Genomic DNA, 23499 nt, shown 5'->3' with positions numbered 1-23499 from the left:
AGAAGGTATTGTACAGCAGGGGGGAGGAATTAAAACACCACGGAAAATGGAGTGGGAAGTCAGAAAAATATAAATTTATTAGGTATTGAAGTAAATATGTCAAACTTTTGAAAATTCAAAAAAAAATTATTAACAAAAAAACCTACAAGGAAATAATGGGTGATTCCCCCCCTTTTTTTCCCTTGAGATTGAAACAATTTCTTTCCCCCCTCTCCACAGCTCCTAAGGAAATGCATCCTACAGATGAGCCGCCCAGTTGTTGAGGGCTCACTCGGAAGCCCCCCTTTTGAAAAACCAAACATTGAACAGGTAAAAAGATGCCTTCAGAGATGTAAAATGCCCGGGTGCATCTAAAACACATATTTGGCTCCCTGTGCCTAGAAAAAAAGGCTGTATTCCCCTCGCAGACTACAATTCTCAGAGTAGTTTAAGTAATCCCTCTTCACTGGGAACTGTGGGAATGGTTGCTCTGTGAGGGAACTAGGGGACCTCCTAACAACTTTATAAATCATAATAATTTGGGGGGGGTAAGGCTCAGATGGCAACCCAGTATGCCGGAGACCCCACAGAAGTGTAAGGCTGCTAAAGCTCACCTGGCCTTCTGTTCTCCCCCTCAGGGCGTCTTAAACTTTGTGCAGTACAAGTTCAGCCACCTGCCCCCTAAGGAGCGGCAGACCATGTTTGAGTTGTCGAAGATGTTCCTTCTGTGCCTAAACTACTGGAAGCTGGAAACGCCGTCTCAGTTCCGCCAGCGCTCACAAAATGATGATGTCGCAACGTACAAGGTTAACTACACCAGGTGAGCTGGGGGAAGCGAAGAAAGCAGAGCCCAAGTCTTAACTTGTGTTGGGAAGTTTTTAATGTTTGACGTTTTATTATGTTTTTATATGTGCTGGAAGCCACCCAGAATGGCTGGGGAAACCCAGCTAGATGGACGGGGTATAAATAAAATAAAAGAACAACAACTATTATTATTAATATTATTATTATTATTATTAGCAGCAGCAGGGCTAATCTCCAATGACTCATTTGCATTGTCAAGTGTGGTTTGGTGACTTATTGATAAAGATGAACACCTCTGGGCAATTGCATTTCCATATTTCCTGAATAACTACAGCAAAACAACAACAACTCCTCAGTGCTTCTCAGATGGGAGCCAGAGGTGAAGGGAGGGAGCTGATCCTGCAGCAAGCAGAGTCACTATTCATTCACCAGTGGAAGAAGTCATAGCGACTGCCGAAACTCTGCTGCCCTAATCATGAACGCTGCAGGGGAGTACAGTTGTACCTCGGCTCCCAAACACCTTTGGAGTCAAACATTTCAGCTCCTGAACGATTGAAACCTGGAAGTGAGTGTTCCGGTTTTCGAAGGCAGCCAATCAGAAGCCGTGCTTTGGTTTTCGAACGTTTTGGAAGTCAAACAGACTTCTGGAACGGATTCTGTTCAACTTCCGAGGTACGACTGTATATGGGACGTTCTGACCTCAGCAAATTTTCTTCTCCCTCTGGCCGCCTACCCCCATTGGCTGATTTTTAAGAGGGCGTCTGAGATGGCCTGTACTCGTTCTCCACCCGAGACGGTGCTGGATTGGTCCCCTAGTCCAAAGAGGAATGGAGGACTGCATTGATTCAATTGTATGTCAGGATTCTGCCCATTCACCTGGAGGCATGTGCGCTTGGGGAGGTAGAGGAGGTTTTTGAGGAAACCCAAGTTCGGAAAGAAAATGTTGGGAAACGCTGCTGTGACCTAATAATCCCATTTCCCCCTGTTGCGCTAATATGTCCTCGCTGCCTGTGATACCTCTCTGACCTTCCCTCACCCTAGGTGGCTGTGCTATTGCCACGTCCCCCAAAGCTGCGACAGCCTCCCACGCTACGAAACCACCCAGGTGTTTGGGCGCAACCTCCTCAAGTCCACTTTCACGGTGACTCGCCGGCAGCTGCTGGAGAAGTTCCGCGTGGAGAAGGACAAGCTGGTACCAGAGAAACGGACCCTCATCCTCACCCACTTCCCCAAGTAAGGCCAGTTCCATGAAGCTACAGGAAAGGGGGCTACGCAGCTGCAGCGGGTTGTGGTACCATTGTTGGTACCCAATTTAAAATAGGCCCATTGAAACCAATAGATTTAGTTGGATACAACACTTTGGGTGCAAAATGGCAGCTCTGAGGAGTCTGAAGGCATATTTCCCTCACAGAGTTACAATTCCCAGAGTTCCTTGGGAAGACTGGTTGATGGTTAAACTGCTCTGAGAATCGTAGCTCTGTTTAAAGTGGTGTGACACTGACAGGGTGCCAACTATAAGGGGCTCTGGGTGCCCAAGCACCCAGAAAATAGTTGTGAGTGCTCAGCACCCACACTGCAGGACCCCCAACACAATGTTTGGTGCCTTGGAAAGCACCGGAAGTCATGTCCAAGGTCTCAGAACCTGACTTCTGGTGCCACCGGAAGTCAGGTTCCAAGGCCAGGGGGCGCACATGATGTCATGTCGCAGCATGACATCATGGGCACCCATAACCTGGGGTCCAAGTCAGCTCCCCTGGGCACTAATATAAATGTACACCACAGATGAGGCCTAAATCTGGTGTAGGATTGGCCAGTCCCAATTTCTCACTCACTTTCATGATACTTTGGCTCCAACTCATCCATGGGATTATTCTTTAGTGACTTGGTGTCCTCTTTTGACACCAAGTCAAAAGATGTGAGAATGGAGGCTTGAGGGAGACTCACTCACAGCTACATAAGGTTGAGCATCGTCTCCATTTTTAAAAGGTGGGGGTTTTAACCCAGGTGGGATTTGTGGGACGCGGGTAGCGCTGTGGGTTAAACCACTGAGCCTAGGGCTTGCCGATCAGAAGGTCGCGGTTCGAATCCCCGCAAAGGGGTGATCTCCCGTTGCGCGGTCCTTGCTCCTGCCAACCTAGCAGTTCGAAAGCACGTCAAAGTGCAAGTAGATAAATAGGTACTGCTCCAGCGGGAAGGTAAACGGCCTTGGTTCGCCAGAAGTGGCTTAGTCATGCTGGCCACATGACCTGAAAGCTGTACGCTGGCTCCCTCAGCCAGTAAAGCGAGATGAGCTCCGCAACCCCAGAGTCGGTCACAACTGGACCTAATGGTCAGGGGTCCCTTTACCTTTACCTAAAGCTTGAAGACTCGGCCCCCACTGCATTGACACTGGGGTTCACGAGACTCCTGTATATGTTTTGCCCTGCTGATTCCCCTCCATTTCTCCCTGCCCAGGTTTCTATCAATGCTCGAGGAAGAAATCTATGGGGAGAGCTCACCAATCTGGGAGGCCGACTTTACTATGCCGGCGTCAGAAGGAACCCCACTCGTTCCCCGGCCAGGTATGTATCTCTTGGAATCCTTTTTTGGCAGCCTTCTGTCCTCATGCAAATCTGTGACACAGCCTTATGCTGGTCATCTCTGACTTGCAGGAGCTCTCCAAAGTGTCAGGCAGGGGTCTTTCCCAGTCTTGCTACCCAAGGTTGTTTTAACTGGTGGTTTGTACATGGGGCCTGCTGCAATCAAAAAGAAAAAAGAAACCTGTAGGTCTGCTCTGAGTAGGACTGGCATTGGCTACAACCCATAAATTCCCAATCAACTTTCTACTGATTGGGCTGTGTGGATTGTGCTCTCTGTTCCCTATTCATTTTGTCTCAAGATCCTGAACATCCACATTACAGCAGTCCAATAAGCATTTATAAACGACCATTGTGGGTTTAGCTTTTTTTAAAGATCCAGTCATATCCTCTAGCACTGTAGGAGATCCTGAAGCACTCAAAGCTGATGGTCCTTAGACAGACACCCAAAGGTAGCATGACTGGAGATGGTTGCAATTCAGCACTCGTGGGTGGGTGCTATCTAAACCTCAATAAAAAGGGGTAACCCATGCATGCCGCCCTGAGCCCCTTAAAATGGGATAAAAATAAAGGTATTACAGTGTAAGTTTGCTGCTTGTTGTGGCTATATGTTATGTACCTGAGGCAGGTGTGGGTGGGTCAGACAATTCCTCCTTCATTTTCTGTTGCAGCTGCTTCGTCTCTTAATAGGGCTGTGTGTTCTTGTTTTTCCCCCATGCAGCAATCAGCACCGTTCCTGCAGCCAGCACTCCTCTCTTCAGCAAATCTCTGAGCTGCAGTTCCTCCTTGGCTTCCATTAACCTGGATGGCAGCTCATTGGATTCTGTGCCAGGTAAAGCCTGTAGTGTAGACGTATCTGGAGAATGTCCAAGCCAAACATCTTCAGCGAAGGGCTTAATAATAAGCCCTTGCTAGGAGACATCTGTTTTTCCCTTTGCAAAAGTGTTTCTTGAACAACCAGCCAAGAGTTTTGCAAACTCTGAAGGTTTTGTACTGAATTAAAAGCCGTTGGTTCATCCCTAGCCTCCTTGAGCCTGGGGGCACAGCTGGAAATTCAAGAAATATGAAAATAAATCCTGCTAGATCAGGAAAATGCCCCAACTAGTACAGCATTCTGTTCTCACAGTGGCCAACCAATAATAATAATAATAATAATAATTTATTATTTATACCCCGCCCATCTGGCTGAGTTTCCCCAGCCACTCTGGGCGGCTCCCAATCAAGTGTTAAAAACAATACAGCGTTAAATATTAAAAACTTCCCTGAACAGGGCTGCCTTCAGATGTCTTTTAAAGATAGGATAGCTGCTTATTTCCTTCACATCTGAAGGGAGGGTGTTCCACAGGGTGGGCGCCACTACCGAGAAGGCCCTCTGTCTGGTTCCCTGTAACCTCACTTCTCACAATGAGGGAACTGCCAGAAGGCCCTCGGCGCTGGAGCTCAGTGTCCGGGCTGAACGATGGGGGTGGAGACACTCCTTCAGGTATACAGGACCAAGATGCCTTTGCGAAGCCTGCATGGACAAATTGAGTGCAACAGCACTCCACACTTGAAGATTCCCAGTAACCAGCATTCAGAAGCATACTGCCTCCAGCTAGTTGTGAAATACCCATTTTGCAGAAGAAAAACTGGGGATCCTCAGAAGCCACCTACCCACTCTTCAGTGAGAGGCAAACCACCAACACGCTCCAAATAAATAAAACACAGACAAAAGAAAACAGGCAACAGATAAGACACCCAACCAAAAAACCCTCCTTTTTATAAATATAGATAAAGAAACGTTGGGAAGGGGGCCCTGGTAGGCAGCATCTAAGGGAGCTGTGGTGCCCATGAGGGCTAGGTTTTGGAACCCAGCTCCACAAGTATTGTTTTACTCGCAATCCATTCATAAGCTATATTTAACCGTGTCTTAAATTTGACACTGCAGCTCAAAGCCACCTGTCATGTAGGAGTAAAACCCAGAATCAGATTTATGCATATGCTGTTTGCTAAAAAAGAGTGAGAAGTTAACGTTTCTGGGAGTTACATCAATCACTTCAGCCTACTATAATTTTTTTGGCATAGGCGTAGATAGAGCCTGAGGCCTCATTCCTTTTCCCTGTCGCACAGGTGAGAAGAGGAAGCTTCCAGAGAGCCTGACCCTGGAGGATGCGAAGCGGATTCGCGTGCTGGGTGACATCCCGATGGAGCTCGTAAACGAAGTGATGTTGACTATCACAGATCCAGCAGCCATGCTGGGACCTGAGGTATGGCAAGCAGGAGGGGCATAAAGGAGTGGATATTCACCAACTTTTTGGGAATCAATTTTTAGCCTGAGGGACATGTTCTTTTTAGGGGCAACATTTCAGGTTTCATAGGCTGCTGCTGGCCAGGGCCAAAGGCAAAAGTGAGCAGATCAGTGAACGTAAATTTTACCTTTGTGCAGCAGGCTAGTTTTTTGCCCGCACTCAACTCCTCTTTCTCCTCCATGCCATGACACATTCCAGCCAGACAAAAGACGTCTGAGAAGGCTACAGGCCCCTCAGCAAGGGGTGTGGCCTGGGGAGAGTCTGTGTGGCAAATAGAAAGGCTTAGTAAGGCACATTTGGCACAGAATACAGCAAACCAATCTCAGCAGTTGTCACACTAATTGTATGGTTCAGTTCCGGCCCATTGCGTGAACCCAAGCAGATCTTCAGCCCCAAGTACTCATGGAACTTTAGGGAGAGACTTCCTAGGTTGAGACACATGAAATAACATTATCTTGAACTAGTGGTTTTTTTGGTTAAAAACAACAAGAGGTTCTGCTCCTCGTACACCAGCATGGTGTAGTGGTTAAGAGCGGTGGACTCGTAATCTGGTGAACTGGGTTCGATTCCCCGCTCCTCCACATGCAGCTGCTGGGTGACCTTGGGCTAGTCACACTTCACTGAAGTCTCTCAGCCTCACTCACCTCACAGAGTGTTTGTTGTGGGGGAGGAAGGGAAAGGAGATTGTTAGCCGCTTTGAGACTCCTTAAGGGGAGAGAAAGGCAGAATATCAAGTCCAAACTCCTCTTCATCATCATCATACGTGGAGGAAAGTACCTAAACCTAAGAATGATAATACACACACAAAGCAAAGAGTGTAGCATAATGAAATAGAAAAAGCATATCAAGCATTCCTTGGCTAATTAAAGCTTGGTCTTCCCTTCGATTTGCATTCCAGTCCCCATACACTTCCCAAAGATTCAAGGAAAACAATTTTCTCTGACCTTATCTTCCCTTAATTAGTTTTTAACGCCTTCCAAGTTGTTGTTTTTTTCCAGGTAGGCAAAGCCATGAGTCAGGTCACAAGTTAATCCCTTCATCCACAGACCACATAAAGGTTTTAATTTTTTTTTTTAATATAATGGTCCATTTTCTTCAGACCTTGCATGTTAGCATTAACAAGTTCTACCAGTGTTCTGTTTTTCCTTCGCTCCCAGACCAGCCTGCTCTCCGCCAATGCAGCCCGGGATGAGACGGCCCGCCTAGAGGAGCGCCGCGGCATCATCGAATTCCATGTCATCGGCAACTCGCTCTCGCAGAAATCCAACAAGAAGATTCTCATGTGGCTGGTTGGGCTGCAGAATGTATTTTCTCACCAGCTGCCTCGAATGCCCAAGGAGTACATTACCCGTCTGGTTTTTGATCCGTAAGTTGAGCAATGGCCCTGGTTCGTCAATGGTTGCGGGTAGGAACAGGTGTGTCATAAGACAGGTGCTGTATTAACACCACAACACCACCACCCCCCCCCAACCTTGAGTCTTTAGAATTGGGAAAACTTAAAAACCAGTGCAGATTTATCGAGTAAAGACTCAAAGAATATGAACGTAGGGACTTGTTTCCAGAACTTTCAGCAAAAGGTTTGCCGCCAAATTAGGATGTGAGCTGAGCCTCTGTTCAACAGCTTAGTCCAGTGGTTTTCAACCAGTGTGCCATGGCCCCCTGAGGTGCCTTGAATGATGGTCAGGGGTGCCGCGGGCAACACTGGCCTCTGTGCCTCTTTCCTTCTCTCCCTCCTCTGATGCCCTCTTGCATCTCCCAAAGGCTTGCAGTTCGTTGCAGCAGCCCTGGCTACAAGCTCCCCAGATGAACAGTGCCTCTGGGGCTGGCCAGGGGGTGCTTCCCAGGCCCCTGTGGGGCAGTGTGAGGAGGCCTCTCTCCTTGGGGCAGGGTGGGCAGCTCAGAGACCAGGGGCGGCAGCTGCGGCTACCCAGAGGACTCCCGGGAGGGAGGGGAAAGGATGCTGAGGGAACCCTCCACAAGGGAGGGGTGAAGGACCACCAGCTCTGCAGGCAAGGGGTGCCAGAACAGGGCTGATGAGCCCCACTGTTCGGTGCCGCAGAAAGAATGTACAGTGGTACCTCTGGTTGCAAACGGGATCCGTTCTGGAGGCCCGTTCGCAACCTGAACAGAACGCAACCTGCGGGTCACGATTCGCCGCTTCTGTGCATGTGCGTGACGTCATTTTGCGTGTCTGCTCATGCGCGAGCGGCGAAACCCGGAAGTAACGCATTCCATTACTTCCGGGTCGCCGCAGGACGCAACCTGAAGCAAACGTAACATGAGGTATGACTGTAGTTGGTCAAGGGAGCCGTGGACTCAAAAAGGCTGAAAACCTCTTGCTTAGTCTCTTCTTTCCCCCTCGCTGTACTGTGCAATATCGTTTGTAAGTACAGTGGTACCTTGGGTTACATACGCTTCAGGTTACATACGCTTCAGGTTACAGACTCCGCTACCCCAGAAATAGTATCTCGGGTTAAGAACTTTGCTTCAGGATGAGAACAGAAATCGTGCGGTGGCGGCGCAGCAGCAGTGGGAGGCCCCATTAGCTAAAGTGGTGTTTCAGGTTAAGAACAGTTTCAGGTTAAGAACGGACCTCCAGAACGAATTAAGTATGTAACCAGAGGTACCACTGTAAGTTGGCCGGACACAGTTCCGTCGCAGCATTCTGTGGTTGACACTTCCCGCTGAAACGCCACCTGATTGACAGAAGAAAACCATGCTTAAACAGAAAAAATAATTCACAATTCCTTTCTTTTAGTGTTCGGCGCAATATATAGCCCAACGCCCAACACTGCTTCCATCTTGACAAAAAGGCTATTTCTAGGTGTTAGAGCAGGGATGAGGACTCACCATGGCCCCAAGTGGTCAGGAGCAGTAGGGAGTTGCTGAGAGTGGTACCCCAAAAGCATCTCGATGGCCCTATGTTAGAATGCTTGCGAACATTCTGCAGCAACTCACTTTTCCTGGGTTGTAGGCAGAGGTGGCCTGCAGGTTTGTTGTGCCATACTGCCAGCGGTGCCTCTCCTGTCTATTCTGATAAAAGGACAGAGGGTTTATCCGCGTTCAGGCTTAACCTTGTGTAACAATCATTCCTGCCTCCCTGGATAATTTCAGTTTGTTCAGGTGAAACAGGGAAAACAAAATAAGATCCCTCAAATTTCTAGGATTCTACAAGAGAAGCTCGGACTGTTAAAAGTGGGGGGGGGGCGGATTGTTTGCAGATTACAGGCAGTCACTGTTTGTTTGTTTGTTTGTTTGTTTGATTGATTGATTTATATGCCACCTTTTTCCTCCAAGGAGCTTAAGGTGCTGTCCCTTCTTCTCCCCCTCCTCATCTAGTCCCCACAACAACCTTGTGAGGTAGGTTGGGCGGAGAGGCAGTGGCTGGCCCAAGGTCACCCAGTGAGCTTCATGGCCAAGTGGGGGTTTTGAACCCTGGTCTCCCACGTCCTAGTCTAACGCTCTGGCCACTATGCAACACTGCTGTATATCCCTTTATTCAATTCAGTCCAGGAAAGTTATAGAGTGGGATGAGAGAATAATGATGCTCAGCATTCACCTCATAGGAATATAGGAAGCTGCCTTATACGGGACTGAATCAGTCTGTAGGCCCATTTTGCCCAGAATTAGCTATGCTGGCTGGCAGCAGCTCTCCCAATATTTCAGACAAGAAATCTTTCCTAGCCCTAGCTGGTGATGCTTGGGTTTGAGCCTGGGGCCTTCTGCACACAGAACAGATGCCGTGCTTCTGAGCTTACGGCTCCTCTGCAGTCCAGACACTTCCATTCGTTGCTCTGCTTTTCTTCACAGCAAACACAAGACTCTGGCACTGATCAAAGATGGCCGGGTGATTGGCGGCATCTGCTTCCGAATGTTCCCTACCCAGGGGTTCACAGAGATTGTCTTCTGTGCTGTGACGTCCAATGAGCAAGTCAAGGTAGGGTTGCTAGAGGTGGATTGTGTTACGATGTGGGGTGGGTGCGTTTGTGTTATATGTATGTGTGAGTCTACCTGGCCAGGAAGGGCAATAGCCCAAGGCAAGGGGTGGACTTGAGCTCTACAGTAACATTCGAGATCCTGCAATCGATCGTAAACAAGTGCAAAGCATCCAGAAAAGTGAGAGCAAATTTAGAAAGCGTTCACCATTCCCGCCCTCTAACTATATTGCTGTCGTTAATAAAGAAGTTTCTCTGTGAATGGAGGGCATATTGGGCAGGAATATGGGGAAAGGGATAGGCCAGAAATGGGTTCCTTCAAATTATTAGTATTATTATTATTAATTAATTAATTAATTATTATTTATTTAACTATATAACTTTTAGAAGACATGTGAAGGCGGCCCCGTCTAGGGAAGCTTTTTAATCTTTTATTATGTTTTTATATGTGCTGGAAGCCACTCAGAGTGGCTGGGGCAAACCTAGTCAGATGGGCAGGGTACAAATAATGAAGTTATTATGATGATGATTTCATTCCAGGGGACTCCTGAATTATCCCAAAAAACGGTTGGGGTGTGTGTGTTTAAATGTCCCGCTCAAGTAAACCACACTGCACTTATAGTCATGTTGCGTCTACATACCCGTACAACTGGGACCTGCAACTTACTGTGTGGCATTCTGCTGTTCAGGATTCCACTCCTTATCCCTTCCTGGTTTTCTTTCCCCAATAGAAAGCATTACTCAGATTATTGCTCAAAAGTATTGCTTTTAGCATGCTCAGTCCACACTGAACTGTTTCCTCTCCCGTTCAAGTATGATAGGTATGTATCTGTCTACCTATTATACTGATACCTCACTTTAGATTCTTAATGCCAGAAGAATGGTAATTTAATTTCCTCAGAATTTTAAAATTTCCCCCTCAGAATTAATTAAAAATCAATGGTAATTTAATGTGCCCATGCTTATGGCATTCACTGTTCCATATTTATTACCTCACAATTGGCCATTACTTACCCCAGAATCAATTTTAAATGGAACTCATTTAATTTTGCCATGCTTAATGATATTCTGGGTCTTCCTGCATGAATCCTCAAGTCATCAGATTCTTTCCCCCCCTAGCGGTTTGCCACTCTCATTATTTCCTCATTCCCTCTTATGTCTCTTTGTAGGGTTATGGGACCCACCTGATGAATCACCTGAAAGAATACCACATCAAGCACAGCATCTTGTACTTCCTCACCTACGCTGATGAATATGCCATTGGCTATTTCAAGAAGCAGGTACTACAGCATCGCTGATGAAGGTTTATTTAGGGCCAGCTTTTGCCTTCATGGTTCCATAAAGAACTCAGAAGTGCCTCTCCAGTGGTCTCTGTGACAGGACTTGCAGTGAATTTATAATGGTTATTGAAATCTTGTTCATTCTGTTGTTGAACTGAGGCACTGTCAAGCAATTCCTATGAGGTATATTGTCACATGGTACTGCTTTGAAACTCAATTTTGTTTGCCAATTGAATTTATTACCGCCTGTAGTTTGATATATTAGATTGGACCCAGACTTAATCAGTTGTATTTGGTTCATGTTAAAATCAGTGGGACTTAAGTAGTGGCTAATTTGCCCCATTGGTTTCGGTAGGGCAAAAGCGTTGTGCAGCTAACTCAGGCCCTATCTGTACTATACATTTAGAGCAGTCACGACTTCCTGGGAACTGTAGTTTGTAAAAGGTGAGAGTTGTTAGAAGACCCCTGTTCCCCCTCACAGAGCTACAATTTCTGGAGTTTCTTGAGAAGAGGGATTGAACGTTACAACAGTCTGGGAATGGTAGCTTTGTGAGAGGAATAGGGGGTAGCCTAACAAATCTAAACATCCTTAACAAACTACAGTTCCCAGGATTCTTAGGGGGCAGCCATGACAGTTTAAAAGTGGTGTAATACTGCTTTAAATGCATAGTGCAGATGGGACCTTAGCCTGGTTCCAAGCTGTTGTTATGTTGGCTGCATTGACAGTCGTTTCTGTTAGCTGCTTTTTGGTTTCCTTTTGAGAGAGAGATGTGGGTGGTTAATATTAAGTGAAATGAGAAAACTGCCACCTGCACCTTTTCATGGCTTGCCTGTGGGATTGGGAAGCTCTTCACAGTTCTGTGCAGAAAGAAGGATCACAGCTGCTCCCCAGAGGACTTTCAACCTATAACAGAAAGGTGCAAGTCAGGGCTGGCGATTGGGAAGACCCAGTTATTTTTTTGCTTAAAAAAATATTTATGAGGTGCCAGTACTCGTGGTGTTAAAGTGCTGTGGGTACCAACACAAAATGGCTGCCAAGGGCAACAAAAAAAGAGATGCTGATACTCCATACCAGTGAGTTTTTCCACATAAAAGAGCCCGTGTATGTGGGGAGACGCATTCGCTTTTGGGCAGGAGAAGTCCACAGAGCTTTCAAAAGCAAGTCTTTGACTCTGAGTCTGCGAATCTCATACATATAGATTTGAGCTTTGATGTGCTCAACATGTACCAGACTAGGTATGCCTTATCGGTTCTCAGTGCCAAAGACAGTGTACATTTAAAAAGTGCATGTGTGAGAGACTTTTTCAGTGGCGCAATGCAGAAGGTGGCTGTTTTGCACAGAGCTAATTGAGCATGCTGGAGCCTTGGCTTTTGAGTCAGCATTCCCTCCTCTTCCATCCTCGTAAGGACTACATACTTCCATTGTATCGGGGAGGGAAAGAGGGAGCTAGGGTCAAAGCTTTCAGGCGAGAGGTCACCATCTCAGTGCATGAATAGATACGTGCTTTTCTTTGCTAAGGTGGTATTGTTGTTGTTATTATTATTATTACAGTGGTACCTCATGTTGTTAATGGAATCCGTTCCGGAGGCCCATTCGCAACATGAAAAGCCCGCAACCTGAAGTGCCGTATCTGCGCAGGTGTGCGGCACGATTTGGCGCTTCTGTGCATGCGCGATTTAGCGCTTCTGTGCATGCGCAAGCAGCGAAACCCGGAAGTAACCCTTTCCGGTACTTCTGGGTTGCCGTAGGACGCAACCTGAAAAAAATGTATCATGAAGCAAATGTAACATGAGATATGACTGTATTATTATTATTATTATTATTGAAAAATGAATGGACCTTTCATGTCTGGCCTCCAGGGCTTCTCCAAAGACATCAAAGTCCCCAAGAGCCGATACCTTGGCTATATCAAGGACTATGAGGGAGCCACCTTGATGGAGTGTGAACTGAATCCCCGGATCCCTTACACAGAGCTCTCTCATATCATCAAGAAGCAGAAGGAGGTGAGGAGGTAGAAAAGGAGGGAGGTGAAATGTGCAATCGTGCCCAGAATTCAGTATTCAGAAGGTTACCAGTGGCCACTTCGAGGAGGGGCTGTAGCTCACTGGTAGAGCATCTGCCGATGATCTCGGGCTCAGTCGCCAGCATCCCCAGGTGTGGACTGGGAAGGACCTCTTCTGGAGCCACTACCTGCCAGTGTAGACAGTTCTGAGCTAGATGGACCCAATGCTCTCACGCTGTAGATGGCAGTTTCCTGCGTACCCCATCCTGAAGTAGAAATTATTCTGAAACAAAAAACATCACATGCTGTATTTGTGTTGAATTCGGAATGTCGGCAACCCAAAGAAACATGCCTTTTTGATTCTGGCCTGTCGCCCGCCCTCTGCTCTGCAAATACACAAGTTTAACCAGCCCTTCGTTGGGTGATCCATTATGGCCTTTCCCCTGGAGCTGGTCCTGCAGGGGGTGTGCTGTGGGGATGGCAATCCAAGGTGCATCACCTGCTCTCTTCTCCCTACAGATCATCAAGAAGTTGATAGAGAGGAAGCAGGCCCAGATCCGCAAAGTCTACCCTGGCCTCACTTGCTTCAAGGAAGGTGTTCGGCATATCCCTATTGAAAGCATACCAGGCATCCGTGAGTGCAGCTGGGTGGTAGCTGGGTAATCTCTGGCATAGTGAGCATGGCTTGTGGCGTGAATAGTGCTGTGATGGGAGCAACTTCTTCCATGATCTCTGGCAGCTTCCCCCCAACCTGTGGCCTTCCAGGTATTTTGGACCCCAGCTCCCATCAAGGCCCAGCCAATGTCTCCAGTTGTCAAGGATGATGGGAGTTGTAGTCCAGCAACAACCACCAGGTTGGGGAAGGTTGAACCTGGGCGTGCCTTTTTCTCACCTTGCACCCCTTCACTGCTTTCAGGCATCAAGGATTGCCGCCACGACAAGCTTGTTGAAAGGGTTCGGACTTGGGGCAAACAAGATGCCCTTGTTATGTTTTTGTAAGAGGATTAGATCAGTGTTTCCTGAACTTGGCTCTCCAGCCGTTTTTGGACTACAACTCCCATCATCCCTAGCTAGCAGGACCAGTGGTCAGGGATGATAGAAACTGTAGTCCAAAAACAGCTGGAGACCCAAGTTTGGGAAACACAATGGATTAGACAAATCCATGGAGGACAAGGCTGCCAATGGCTAGTAGCCACAACGACTATGTTCTGTGCCACTGTCTGAAGCAGCATTCCTCTGAATGTTGGGAATTGCAGGTGGGCAGGGTGCTGTTGCACTCATGCCCTGCTTGTGGGGTTCCCACAGACATCTGGCTGGCCACTGTGAGAACAGGACGCTGGACTAGATAGGTCATTGGCCTCATCCAGCAGGGCCCTTTGTACATTCTTGTGAAGGCATGCTGGCAGATCTCTAGCAGAAGAGGCCAATAATTCTCCTCCCCATTGCCACCACCATAATGGTACAATACTCCTCTGTTCTAAAGAGGTCCCTATTTCAGCGGCTTCCTCGCCTCTCTCCTCCAGAGAAGACCAACCAAGGAGTGTGTGATGTGTCATGGGGGCAGGGTAGAGGGCCTTTTGTGATCCCCAGCAGGTCCCTAATTTGGGGTCACATTGGCCGTGTTTTGCTTTTTTTAGCTGTGTTTTGTTCTCTTCAGAGTCTGGTCAACAGCCAGGTATGAAACTGGAGAGAATGTTCTCCCCAGGTGACACTGCGGACTCTGGTGAATTTTCAGCAAAGGACATCTATTGGGGACGTGACCTCAGCCAGCACTCACTCATCTGGGGGGATGGGAGGAATGCCTGTGTTGTAAGATAAAAGACACAGGGAAATATGAAGCCCTACACTTAACATATTTTTCCGTGTATAACATGCCCTCATGTATAAGAGGACCCCTATTTTTCGAGGACCCCTATTGATTAAGAAATCAATGTTGCGGGGGGGGGGGGGAGATCGCCCTGAGTTGTTGAGGTTTTTGGAGGGAGGTCGTTTTTGGAGGGAGGTCGCCCTTCTGTTGTTGGGGAGGTCACTGCGACTAATCGCCCATACACCTTGCTGCACCCGCCAATTGCATGCCACAGCCCCTGCAGCCACAGATCGCACACCCATTCTCTGCAGCTGCAGCTGATCGCCCGCATGCCCACAACCCCCTCTCTGCATTCACTATCCATATACAAGAGGGCCCCCAATTTTTGCCCAATTTTTTTAAAAAGCAAAATACATTATCTTCTACGTGTACAAATGTGGTGTTTTTACAAATTGACTCCAGCACTGTGGGGACTGCTGCTTGCTTGCTTGCTTGTTTCTGAGCTGGTCCTGGGTCATTTGTTACTTTTGCAGTGATATGGGGACTCTCCTTCTTTTCCAGGAGAGACGGGATGGAAGCCCTTGGGGAAGGAGAAAGGGTAAGTAGTGTGGCAATTTTCTTGTTCTCCTCCTTGCAATACTTCCTCTCTCTTGCAGCAGCAACAAGATCTTGGTCCTACCTTAAGAGAGTCATTCAAATCTCTCTTATTAGCTGATGTTGTAGACTGTGAATTTCTCTTGCAGGAAGGAGCTCAGGGATCCTGACCAGCTGTATACAACCTTGAAAAACCTCCTAGCGCAAATCAAGGTGACTTGTCTGAATGACAATTTGGTGGGGTGGGGCGGTGCAGGGAGCTGGTGGTGCAAACAAGATTTCTCCAGCTGATGTAGTGGAGAAATAGCTGCATGTTACAGTCCTAGTTTCTCGGTATTGCCCAACCCACACATAACTGGGGAAAGATATCCTTACCCAGCCCATCTTCAGAATATGTTTGGGGCATTTTTGGTTTGTGTGTAACAGGGGTGACAAACTGAATCTGGTTCAGAGAACTGAATCCCTAATTCCCCTGCCCCCCAGCAGGCTAGCTTTGATGAGGTGGGTGGAGTGCTCACTTGTCAATCTCCTGACATCAGGTGATTGAAAAACCTCCCCAAAGTTCAAAGAGCATCGCTGTAAGTGTGCATCAGCTGGTCGGTAGTTACAGCAACTGCCTTTGAAGATACACTTGGAGCACACCTTCAGAGGAGCTCACTGCAGCAGCCTGCAGAGGAAAGAATCCTGCATTCAAAGGAAGCAGTTTGGATCAAAACCACTTCCTCCGTGGGCTGGGGCAGGACCAAATTGGATTCGATAATTAGGCTCCTGTGCTGGAGGTTTTCTGCAACTCATGGAGTGAATGGAGGCAGATTGTGGGTGGTGTAAGGGTCTTTTGTTTTACACTCATACAAGTTATGCAAGATGCACTAATTTTTTTTTTAAAGCTGTTTCGTTGTAAATGCAAACTGAAAACTTTTTTCAAGCTCCAGCCCACTTATTGTTTTTCCTAGCTGTTTCTCTGGCCTCAAAAGATCAACCTTCTTGTTTAGCTCACACACAAATTTTCACAACAACAACAACAACACTTTATGAACTGGAGACCGTTTCCAAAATAGATTAAAGACCGTTTTAAAAAAAAAGATCTAAACAGGGAGAATAAAGCTATTCCATTTATTAAAACCGAGGTTCATAATGTGTGCATGCTTTTGAGTTACACAGAACTCTTCCTCTGGCTGGATGTTTAAAAAAGGTAAAAAGGGATAAGAGGGTTTTTTAAATGTTTCTGACTGAGGCCTGCCCTCTGCCAACATCATGGTTTCTCTTTTTAATTTTCTTTTAACTTCTAGCTAAAGAACTGTGTTACTTGAAAAGCTTTCACACCATGTTGTGAATCTCAGTTCTAATAAATGTATTTAATCTCCCTGTTTTGGAAAGGTGGCATTACTGTTCTAGCTAACTGGCTCTTTTTCTCCCTTCTGGCCAGACCCATCCCAGCGCCTGGCCGTTCATGGAACCGGTCAAGAAATCTGAGGCTCCTGACTACTATGAGATCATCCGTTTCCCCATTGGTAGGTAGTTTGACTTGGCCCTTGCTTGGAGGAGTCAGTATGGCTGTTGTGAAAATATTTCAGATGGCAGAATTGATGGAGATTAGTTCCTGGATCATAATCGTGCCACAGGGGTGAGGGGTGTGGATTTCAAATTCCTGAGACTTGGCGCTTTTCTGTTCAGTACATTAAAAGAGTTCCTAATTCTGCTAAGGGCAGAAATGAGCTTAAAAATATAAATTCAGTATAATCTTGACATTTTTTTGCTGCATTCGCTCGTGTATCTGTAGTTAGAAAGAGGTGGAGACTGTTGTTCATTACATAATGCATTGCCCCCTGTATAATCCTCCTAGAGATAGATTTCTCCCCACAAAAAAATCTTCAGAGAGTTTCCTTCTTACAGGAATACAAATTGTCATTTGCTGATGGAAAGGGATAAACACACTACATAACATTTTTTTATTGCTGTAAATATTTGCACTATACATTTTAAGCATTATACCACTTGAAACAGTTACGGCTTCACCCCCAATGCATCCTGGGAACTGTAGTTAGTAAGGGCTTTAAGAGTTAGTAGGATACCTCTATTCCCCTCATAGAGCTTGCTGCTCTCAGAGTGGTTTAACAATCAACCCCTCTTCCCAGGGAACTCTGGGAACTGTAGTTCTCTGAGGGGAATGGAGTCTCATAGCAACTCCCTTAACTAACTACAGTTCCCAGGATGCCTTGCGGGAAGCTGTTTATAGTTGTATGATACAGCATGGGGTCCATTGTGCTGGGGACACCTGTGCTGAAGTGTACTGCTTTGTATTTCTGTATTTTTGTGATTTCTAGTGGTTTTAGCAAATAAATCTGACTAGCACCTGAACTCAGAGCAAACAGCCACAGACATCCCTTAAACAGCCCTGCTGTTCTTGCTATAATTTGCTTTTGTGTCTTTTTCCTCTTGTGCCCCCTCCTCCACCCGGTCTACTTCTCACATAAGGTATTGCCCATTTCTGTTGATGATGAACAGAGTTTCATGAGCAATGAAGCCATGCATTATCCACATTTATTTTTTTTACTATACCCTACAGAAGTTCCAGAAGGCTAGCTTTGTTAATCTGTTGCCACAAACCCAACAGAGGGTCTCGTGGCACCTTTATGGTGGCGTACAGCGAAATAGCGTGCAAGGATTTTAACTGGCAATACAGAACTTTCTCCTCCCTCTTCACTGTCCCCAAATCTGTTCCAGGGGTTGGGAGAAACCCTAGAACAGATTTAGGGGGCTCCTGGGGGGGGGGAGAGTTTCATTGCACAAGCAGAAATCCTTGCGCTGACAGAACTATTTCATTACTGCTCTGTTGAATAAAGCTCGAATCACATGTATTAATGAAAAGGCTTTGTGAACCATTTAATCAGATATCTCAACTGTAGTCCTAAACTGGTAGACATATATATATATATATTCATGTGGCTGCTGAGTTTGGAGAGGAATGAGATCAAAGTACAGTAGTACCTTGGTACTTGAAAGGCTTGGCTCCCGAATGTCGCAAACCCAGAAGTAAATGTTCCGGTTTGCGGACATTTTTCGGAAGCCGAACATCAGACGCAGCTTCCACTTGAGTTCAGGTAGCTTCTGCAGCCAATCGGAAGCCGCACCTTGGTTTTTGAATGGTTTTGGGATTAAGACATTAGATTAAGTTCGAGAACCAAGGTGCCACTGTACCAAAAAAAACGACACACCCCTCAGTGGCAATTATATATACAGTGGTACCTCGGGTTATAGACGCTTCAGGTTACAGACTCCGCTAACCCAGAAATAGTACCTTGGGTTAAGAACTTTGCTTCAGGATGAGAACAGAAATCGCGCAGCGGCGGCAGTGGGAGGCCCCATTAGCGAAAGTGGTGCCTCAGGTTAAGAACAGTTTCAGGTTAAGAATGGACCTCCAGAACGAATTAAGTTCTGAACCAGAGGTACCAATGTAAAAGCAAAATGGTTCCAGTGATAAATTACAAAGCAGTGTTGATGATAACACAAGCATCTTGGTGTACTGGTAAGCTAATTACGATAAAAACCCACTATCTTGATATCTAGCCACGTGCAACAGAATGGATGAATTGTGATAAGCAGTTTCCGTCTAGAAGATTTATTATTATTATTATTATTATTATTATTATTATTATTATTAATTCTTCTTTGAACTGGTGATGCTTCCTGCACAAGTGACCTTCTCCCCTCCAACCCCCTTGCCTCATCAGACCTCAAGACGATGACGGAGCGGCTCAAGAACCGCTACTACGTCACCAGGAAGCTGTTCATCGCCGACTTGCAGCGCATAATCACCAACTGCCGCGAGTACAACCCCCCCGAGAGCGATTACTGCAAGTGCGCCAACACCCTGGAGAAGTTCTTCTACTTCAAGCTCAAGGAAGGGGGCCTCATCGACAAGTAGTAGCATCTGGGCTTATTCCCCCCCCCCACACACCTCCGTCCTTCCATCTTGTGGGGACTCTCTTCCGGCTTGTGGCGAACAGCTGGCCGCTTCTCTGCTGCCTTTTGCCGCGTCTCACGCACAAACCGCATCTGGGGTTGGCTGGATAAAAGAGCTTTTCCTTTTATGTGAGGGGGCGTGGGATGCGCACGGGTGCCATCTCTGTTGCATGCTTCTCCTTGCCCCTGAACAGACTGGGATTTGCCATCGGCCCTCTCGAATTTCCGAGCCTTATCACTCCATCCGTTGGGTCTTCCTTCTTAGCAGAGAGCCGTGTGGGAGTAGTCTGGGAGATCACCCCAGAAAAAGATTCTGAATCCTTGCATTATGCATCCGAAACATGTAACGAGGGGTGTGAGAAGCCCTCTTCCCCGCCCCCATATTTCCGTATATGTCTGTGGGTTTTCTTGTGCTTCCATGTGTTGGGAGAGTTTTTCACCTGCTTGCACTTCATCCTTGCTTTAAGATTCAGCCATTTCTTCTTGACATATGAATGTAGAAAAGGAGCACTTAGGGGTAGAAGAGGACCAGGAGAGTTGGGGAGACTTTATTACAGACTTCAGCAATAAAGAGGTTTCTTTCCCCACCCCTCTCTTAAAAAGCCGTTGATGGGACCATGAAAAACAGAAGCCCTTCTTTTTGTTTTTGGCTAACTCACAACTTCCCACTATCCTGTTTGAATGCTGTTGCCCTGTCCTGTAGAGCTGTGTTTCCCAAACGTGGGTCTCCAGATGTTTTGAAACTACAATTCCCATCATCCCTGACCACTGGTCCTGCCAGCTAGGGATGATGGGAGTTGTGGTCCAAAAACAGCTGGAGACCCACATTTGGGAAAAGCCCTGCTGTAGAGGAAAGGACCCCTTTTGAACCTTAGGCTAAATTGTGACTGCATTCCACCAGGCAGCTCATTCCGTTTTCACGACTTTCCCCTAAAAGTTAAGTTCCACTTTATATCTGAATTTTCACCTGACTTAAAAGCCACTTCCAGAACTCTAGTGCAAGTTTAGTGCTCATTTATGTGTAATTTGCTTTGCGGGGGGGGGGGGGGTCTATTTGCAAATAATGTGGAAATGAGTGCTAAACTTGCCCTATACTTTCCGCTGTGGTTCCGGAAGTCGATATTACATTGTGTGAAAGTGCAAATGCAATGTGGAAAGTAAACTTTTAGGAAAACGTCGTGAAAATTGAATGACCTGCCAGGTGAATGCAGCCAGTATATAGCTGCAGGAGGTGGGCAAACAAGTAAAGGGTACCGGGGGGGGGGGAATAACCCCCATGCTCAGTTGCCAGATTTTACCCTCTCAACGCTTACCAAAAGCCTGATACTGGATTGGAACTTTACACCCCACTGCTTGGTGGTGGTAGTAGTAGTAAATTCTCCACATACCACATACCAGACCAGAATTAGCTGTGACCCCTCCCCACTGCTGGACACCCCTGCTTGGCTGTCTGATCACTCTATCCACAACGTGTGACCCATTCTTGATTATTTTCTGTCCTGCACTTACATCCCCACACCTATTTGATCCGCTGCATCTGAGTTTAGTCTTCATCTCTGCACTTACAACTTTTGCACACAGACACTCTCCCTCCCACTCTGTCAAGAGTAGCCAAGCTTTGGTGGGGCAAAATAATCAGGAACACAACTCTGACTCGGTATCAGTGGTGTCAATGATTCCGTCCCTCTCATTGGAGCTCCACCCACCTGCCTGCCTGTCTTCAACACACACTTTCCTATGCATTTATTTGTGAGTGTCTGCCATATTTGCTGTTTCTCATGCCTTGGTTTAAAGGAGGTACAGAGAGGGTCTTTGTTTTCTTCTTCTTCTGAAATTGAGGCAGCCAGTTTTGCTGTTAACCAGATACTTTAAAATGATCATGGTGTTCTGATGACTTGCGGTAAGTTGCCAAGTTGGCACAGCCGCTCTCCTCAGGCGCCCTATAAATTTTGTGATGCTTAATATCTGTGCCAACATGTGGTGCAACAAAATTATAGCCCAGTTGTTTTTCTCTTGGCCATGAGAGTACAATTGTGAGGACATCAAACACCCTAAGCCAGGCATGGGGAACCAGGGCCCTCAAGACTTTATTGGACTCCAGTTCCCATCAGCCCTAGTCAGCAAAGGTCAGGGGGTGATGGGAGTTGTAGTTAAACAGCATCTGGAAACCCCACTCACCCACCCCATATGAAGAATTGCAGGCCTTTGTTGAAGTAATTTCTGGGGTCTGGTGGTGAGAAAAACAAATGTGTAACACCCTTTCTCAACCTTGGGTCCCTAGATATTGATGGACTGCAACTCCCATCATTCCTAGCCAGCATGACCAGTGGTCAGGGATAATGAGAGCATCTGGGGACCCAAAGTTGAGAGAGGCTGCCCTAGATAATAGTGGCATTTTATTGGTGACCTGTATATTCAATACAGGAAGTGTAAGCTGCCCACCCACACTCACTTTTTCCCTTCCAGCACATGTGTGGGGAACATTTAGCCCCCTCCCATCACCCCCCTCCATTGACTATACTTGCTAGGGCTGATGGGAGTTGTAGTTCAGCAACATCTGAAGGTTCCCCACATTTCAGTAGGTATGGGGTAATGGGAAAGGAGGGTTGGAAAGTTGGGGTGGGTGGACAACTAGATTGTGTTCAGTTATCCAACCTGCTTCATGGTGATTTGCCCAGGTGGAATATACTCTGTTTTAAGTGCTTGCTGTCAGTGTCATCATTTTGTTGGGGCTGCGTGTGTCTGGTTAACACTTTGCCTGGGGTATTTGATGTAAAACGTAACCCTCTCAGCTGCAAATTTGAATAAGAAAAAAGGTTGCTTTGTAAAGTAAGTCAAAGATCTTCCACTTCATCCCAGTCTTTTCCTCCAACCTTGTGCATGCTCATCACCCTTCCTCCTCTCAATTACAGAGGAGTTGTTGGTCCTTTAAGCCTCTGAGGAACCTTATAAAAGGGGCATGGAGGGGGGGAAGCATTTGAGTGACGATCCACTTGCCTTCTCTTAAGTGACTGTTGCCTTATGTCCACCACATTTGTGTGCGTAACCTGTACAATTGCAGGGCCTGACTCTACCACTCTGGGCCTTTCAATAATGTTGCCATTCCATTTTTTAAATACATAAAAGGAAAAATAATAATAATATGTCTGAAATATAAAAGGTGTGTTGCTTTCTTTTTTGACCAACTATTGTAGGTTTTGTTGGGAACTTTACACTTAATAGCGAAGTGATTGCATATGTTTCAGTAGCTCTGGCTTTTTGTACAGCAGGCTTGGTTAAATACTCACATTATTTAATAAGCCAGGGTTTGTTCTTTCTTTTCTAGGTCATCTGTTCATAATTTGTATCCCTAGATCTCAGGGCGGTTCACAACATAAATTATAGTGCTAGAAAGAGTCTGCCTGGTCTTTTCCCGGTGCTGCCTATAAAATAGCTTATGGAAACTTGCCTGTCATAGCTAGGGCCAATTTGCACATGTAGTTTGCTAAAGGAGAACAGATAGCTTTTTAAAATATTGCTTAAAGAAACAAACAATTCTGGCACTGATATGTTTCATATTAACATAATGCTGGGGGGGGGGGGACCCACGTTCTCTATTCTATACCTAATACAATAATGATAGTGTTTTCACACAGCTACTCAAGATGAGGAAACCTACAGAGGACATGGCTTGTGAGCATTTAGGGCAAATAAATCCATCTTCCACACCATGCATTTGGGATTGGTTCATATCCTGAAATAGCCAGTGTCACAGAACTTGGATTAAATGGCAGTAAACATGCAGAGGACAGTACTAGACTTCAAGTAAAGCCAAGTCTAGCAGTATATAGTACCTGGGGGGGGAGCTTTAAAACTATGCATACATACATACATACATTGCATACATGAACACAGAAAGTATTTATTATATGCAAAGTAAAGCTTGATTCTGACACCTGCTTATTTTGTATTGTTCTGTCACTTAGAATATATAGAAATTTGACCTTTGCTGTGACCTGAGCATGCATTTACATAGTCTATATATGATGGTGACTGAAAACACTTATTACTACAACACTTCTTGGGGTGCCTCCCTGATTTCTGTTTCCTCTTTGTGATCACAGCATTTTGCATACAGTGATGATAGCAAGTTCCCTGGCCTAAATTCCTTTTCAAATCCGGTATCTTAGCCAGCCCTATCATTAGACAGATGGGGAAGGTATGTACCTCAGTGTCATGCTTTGCATGCAGACAGACCCTGGTTCAATCCCCAGCAGAGTGAGACTCCTGC

The 23499-nt window shown here is 46.4% G+C and overlaps 1 protein-coding gene across 1 annotated transcript in view; it reads left to right on the top strand.

Annotated features, from left to right (window-relative positions):
• KAT2A (lysine acetyltransferase 2A) overlaps positions 1-22388 on the top strand; it is a 30116-nt gene extending 7728 nt beyond the window's left edge. Inside the window, exons 4-18 of the mRNA XM_080979314.1 lie at positions 220-309; positions 618-799; positions 1825-2016; positions 3238-3344; positions 4081-4191; positions 5469-5605; positions 6805-7013; positions 9458-9584; positions 10752-10862; positions 12723-12866; positions 13385-13499; positions 15234-15270; positions 15416-15479; positions 16693-16777; positions 18998-22388. Of these exons, the coding sequence (XP_080835440.1) occupies positions 220-309; positions 618-799; positions 1825-2016; positions 3238-3344; positions 4081-4191; positions 5469-5605; positions 6805-7013; positions 9458-9584; positions 10752-10862; positions 12723-12866; positions 13385-13499; positions 15234-15270; positions 15416-15479; positions 16693-16777; positions 18998-19191 (1905 nt within the window). The 3' untranslated portion in view covers positions 19192-22388. The remainder of the gene's footprint in view (positions 1-219; positions 310-617; positions 800-1824; positions 2017-3237; positions 3345-4080; positions 4192-5468; positions 5606-6804; positions 7014-9457; positions 9585-10751; positions 10863-12722; positions 12867-13384; positions 13500-15233; positions 15271-15415; positions 15480-16692; positions 16778-18997) is intronic.
• Positions 22389-23499: the final 1111 nt, after the last annotated feature.

The sequence above is a fragment of the Podarcis pityusensis genome (assembly GCF_964106645.2).
Source record: "Podarcis pityusensis genome assembly, chromosome: 13".
Taxonomy (NCBI): Eukaryota; Metazoa; Chordata; class Lepidosauria; order Squamata; family Lacertidae; genus Podarcis; species Podarcis pityusensis.
The sequence above is the reverse complement of the archived record's forward strand: the minus strand, read 5'-3'. Positions and strand labels throughout refer to the sequence as shown.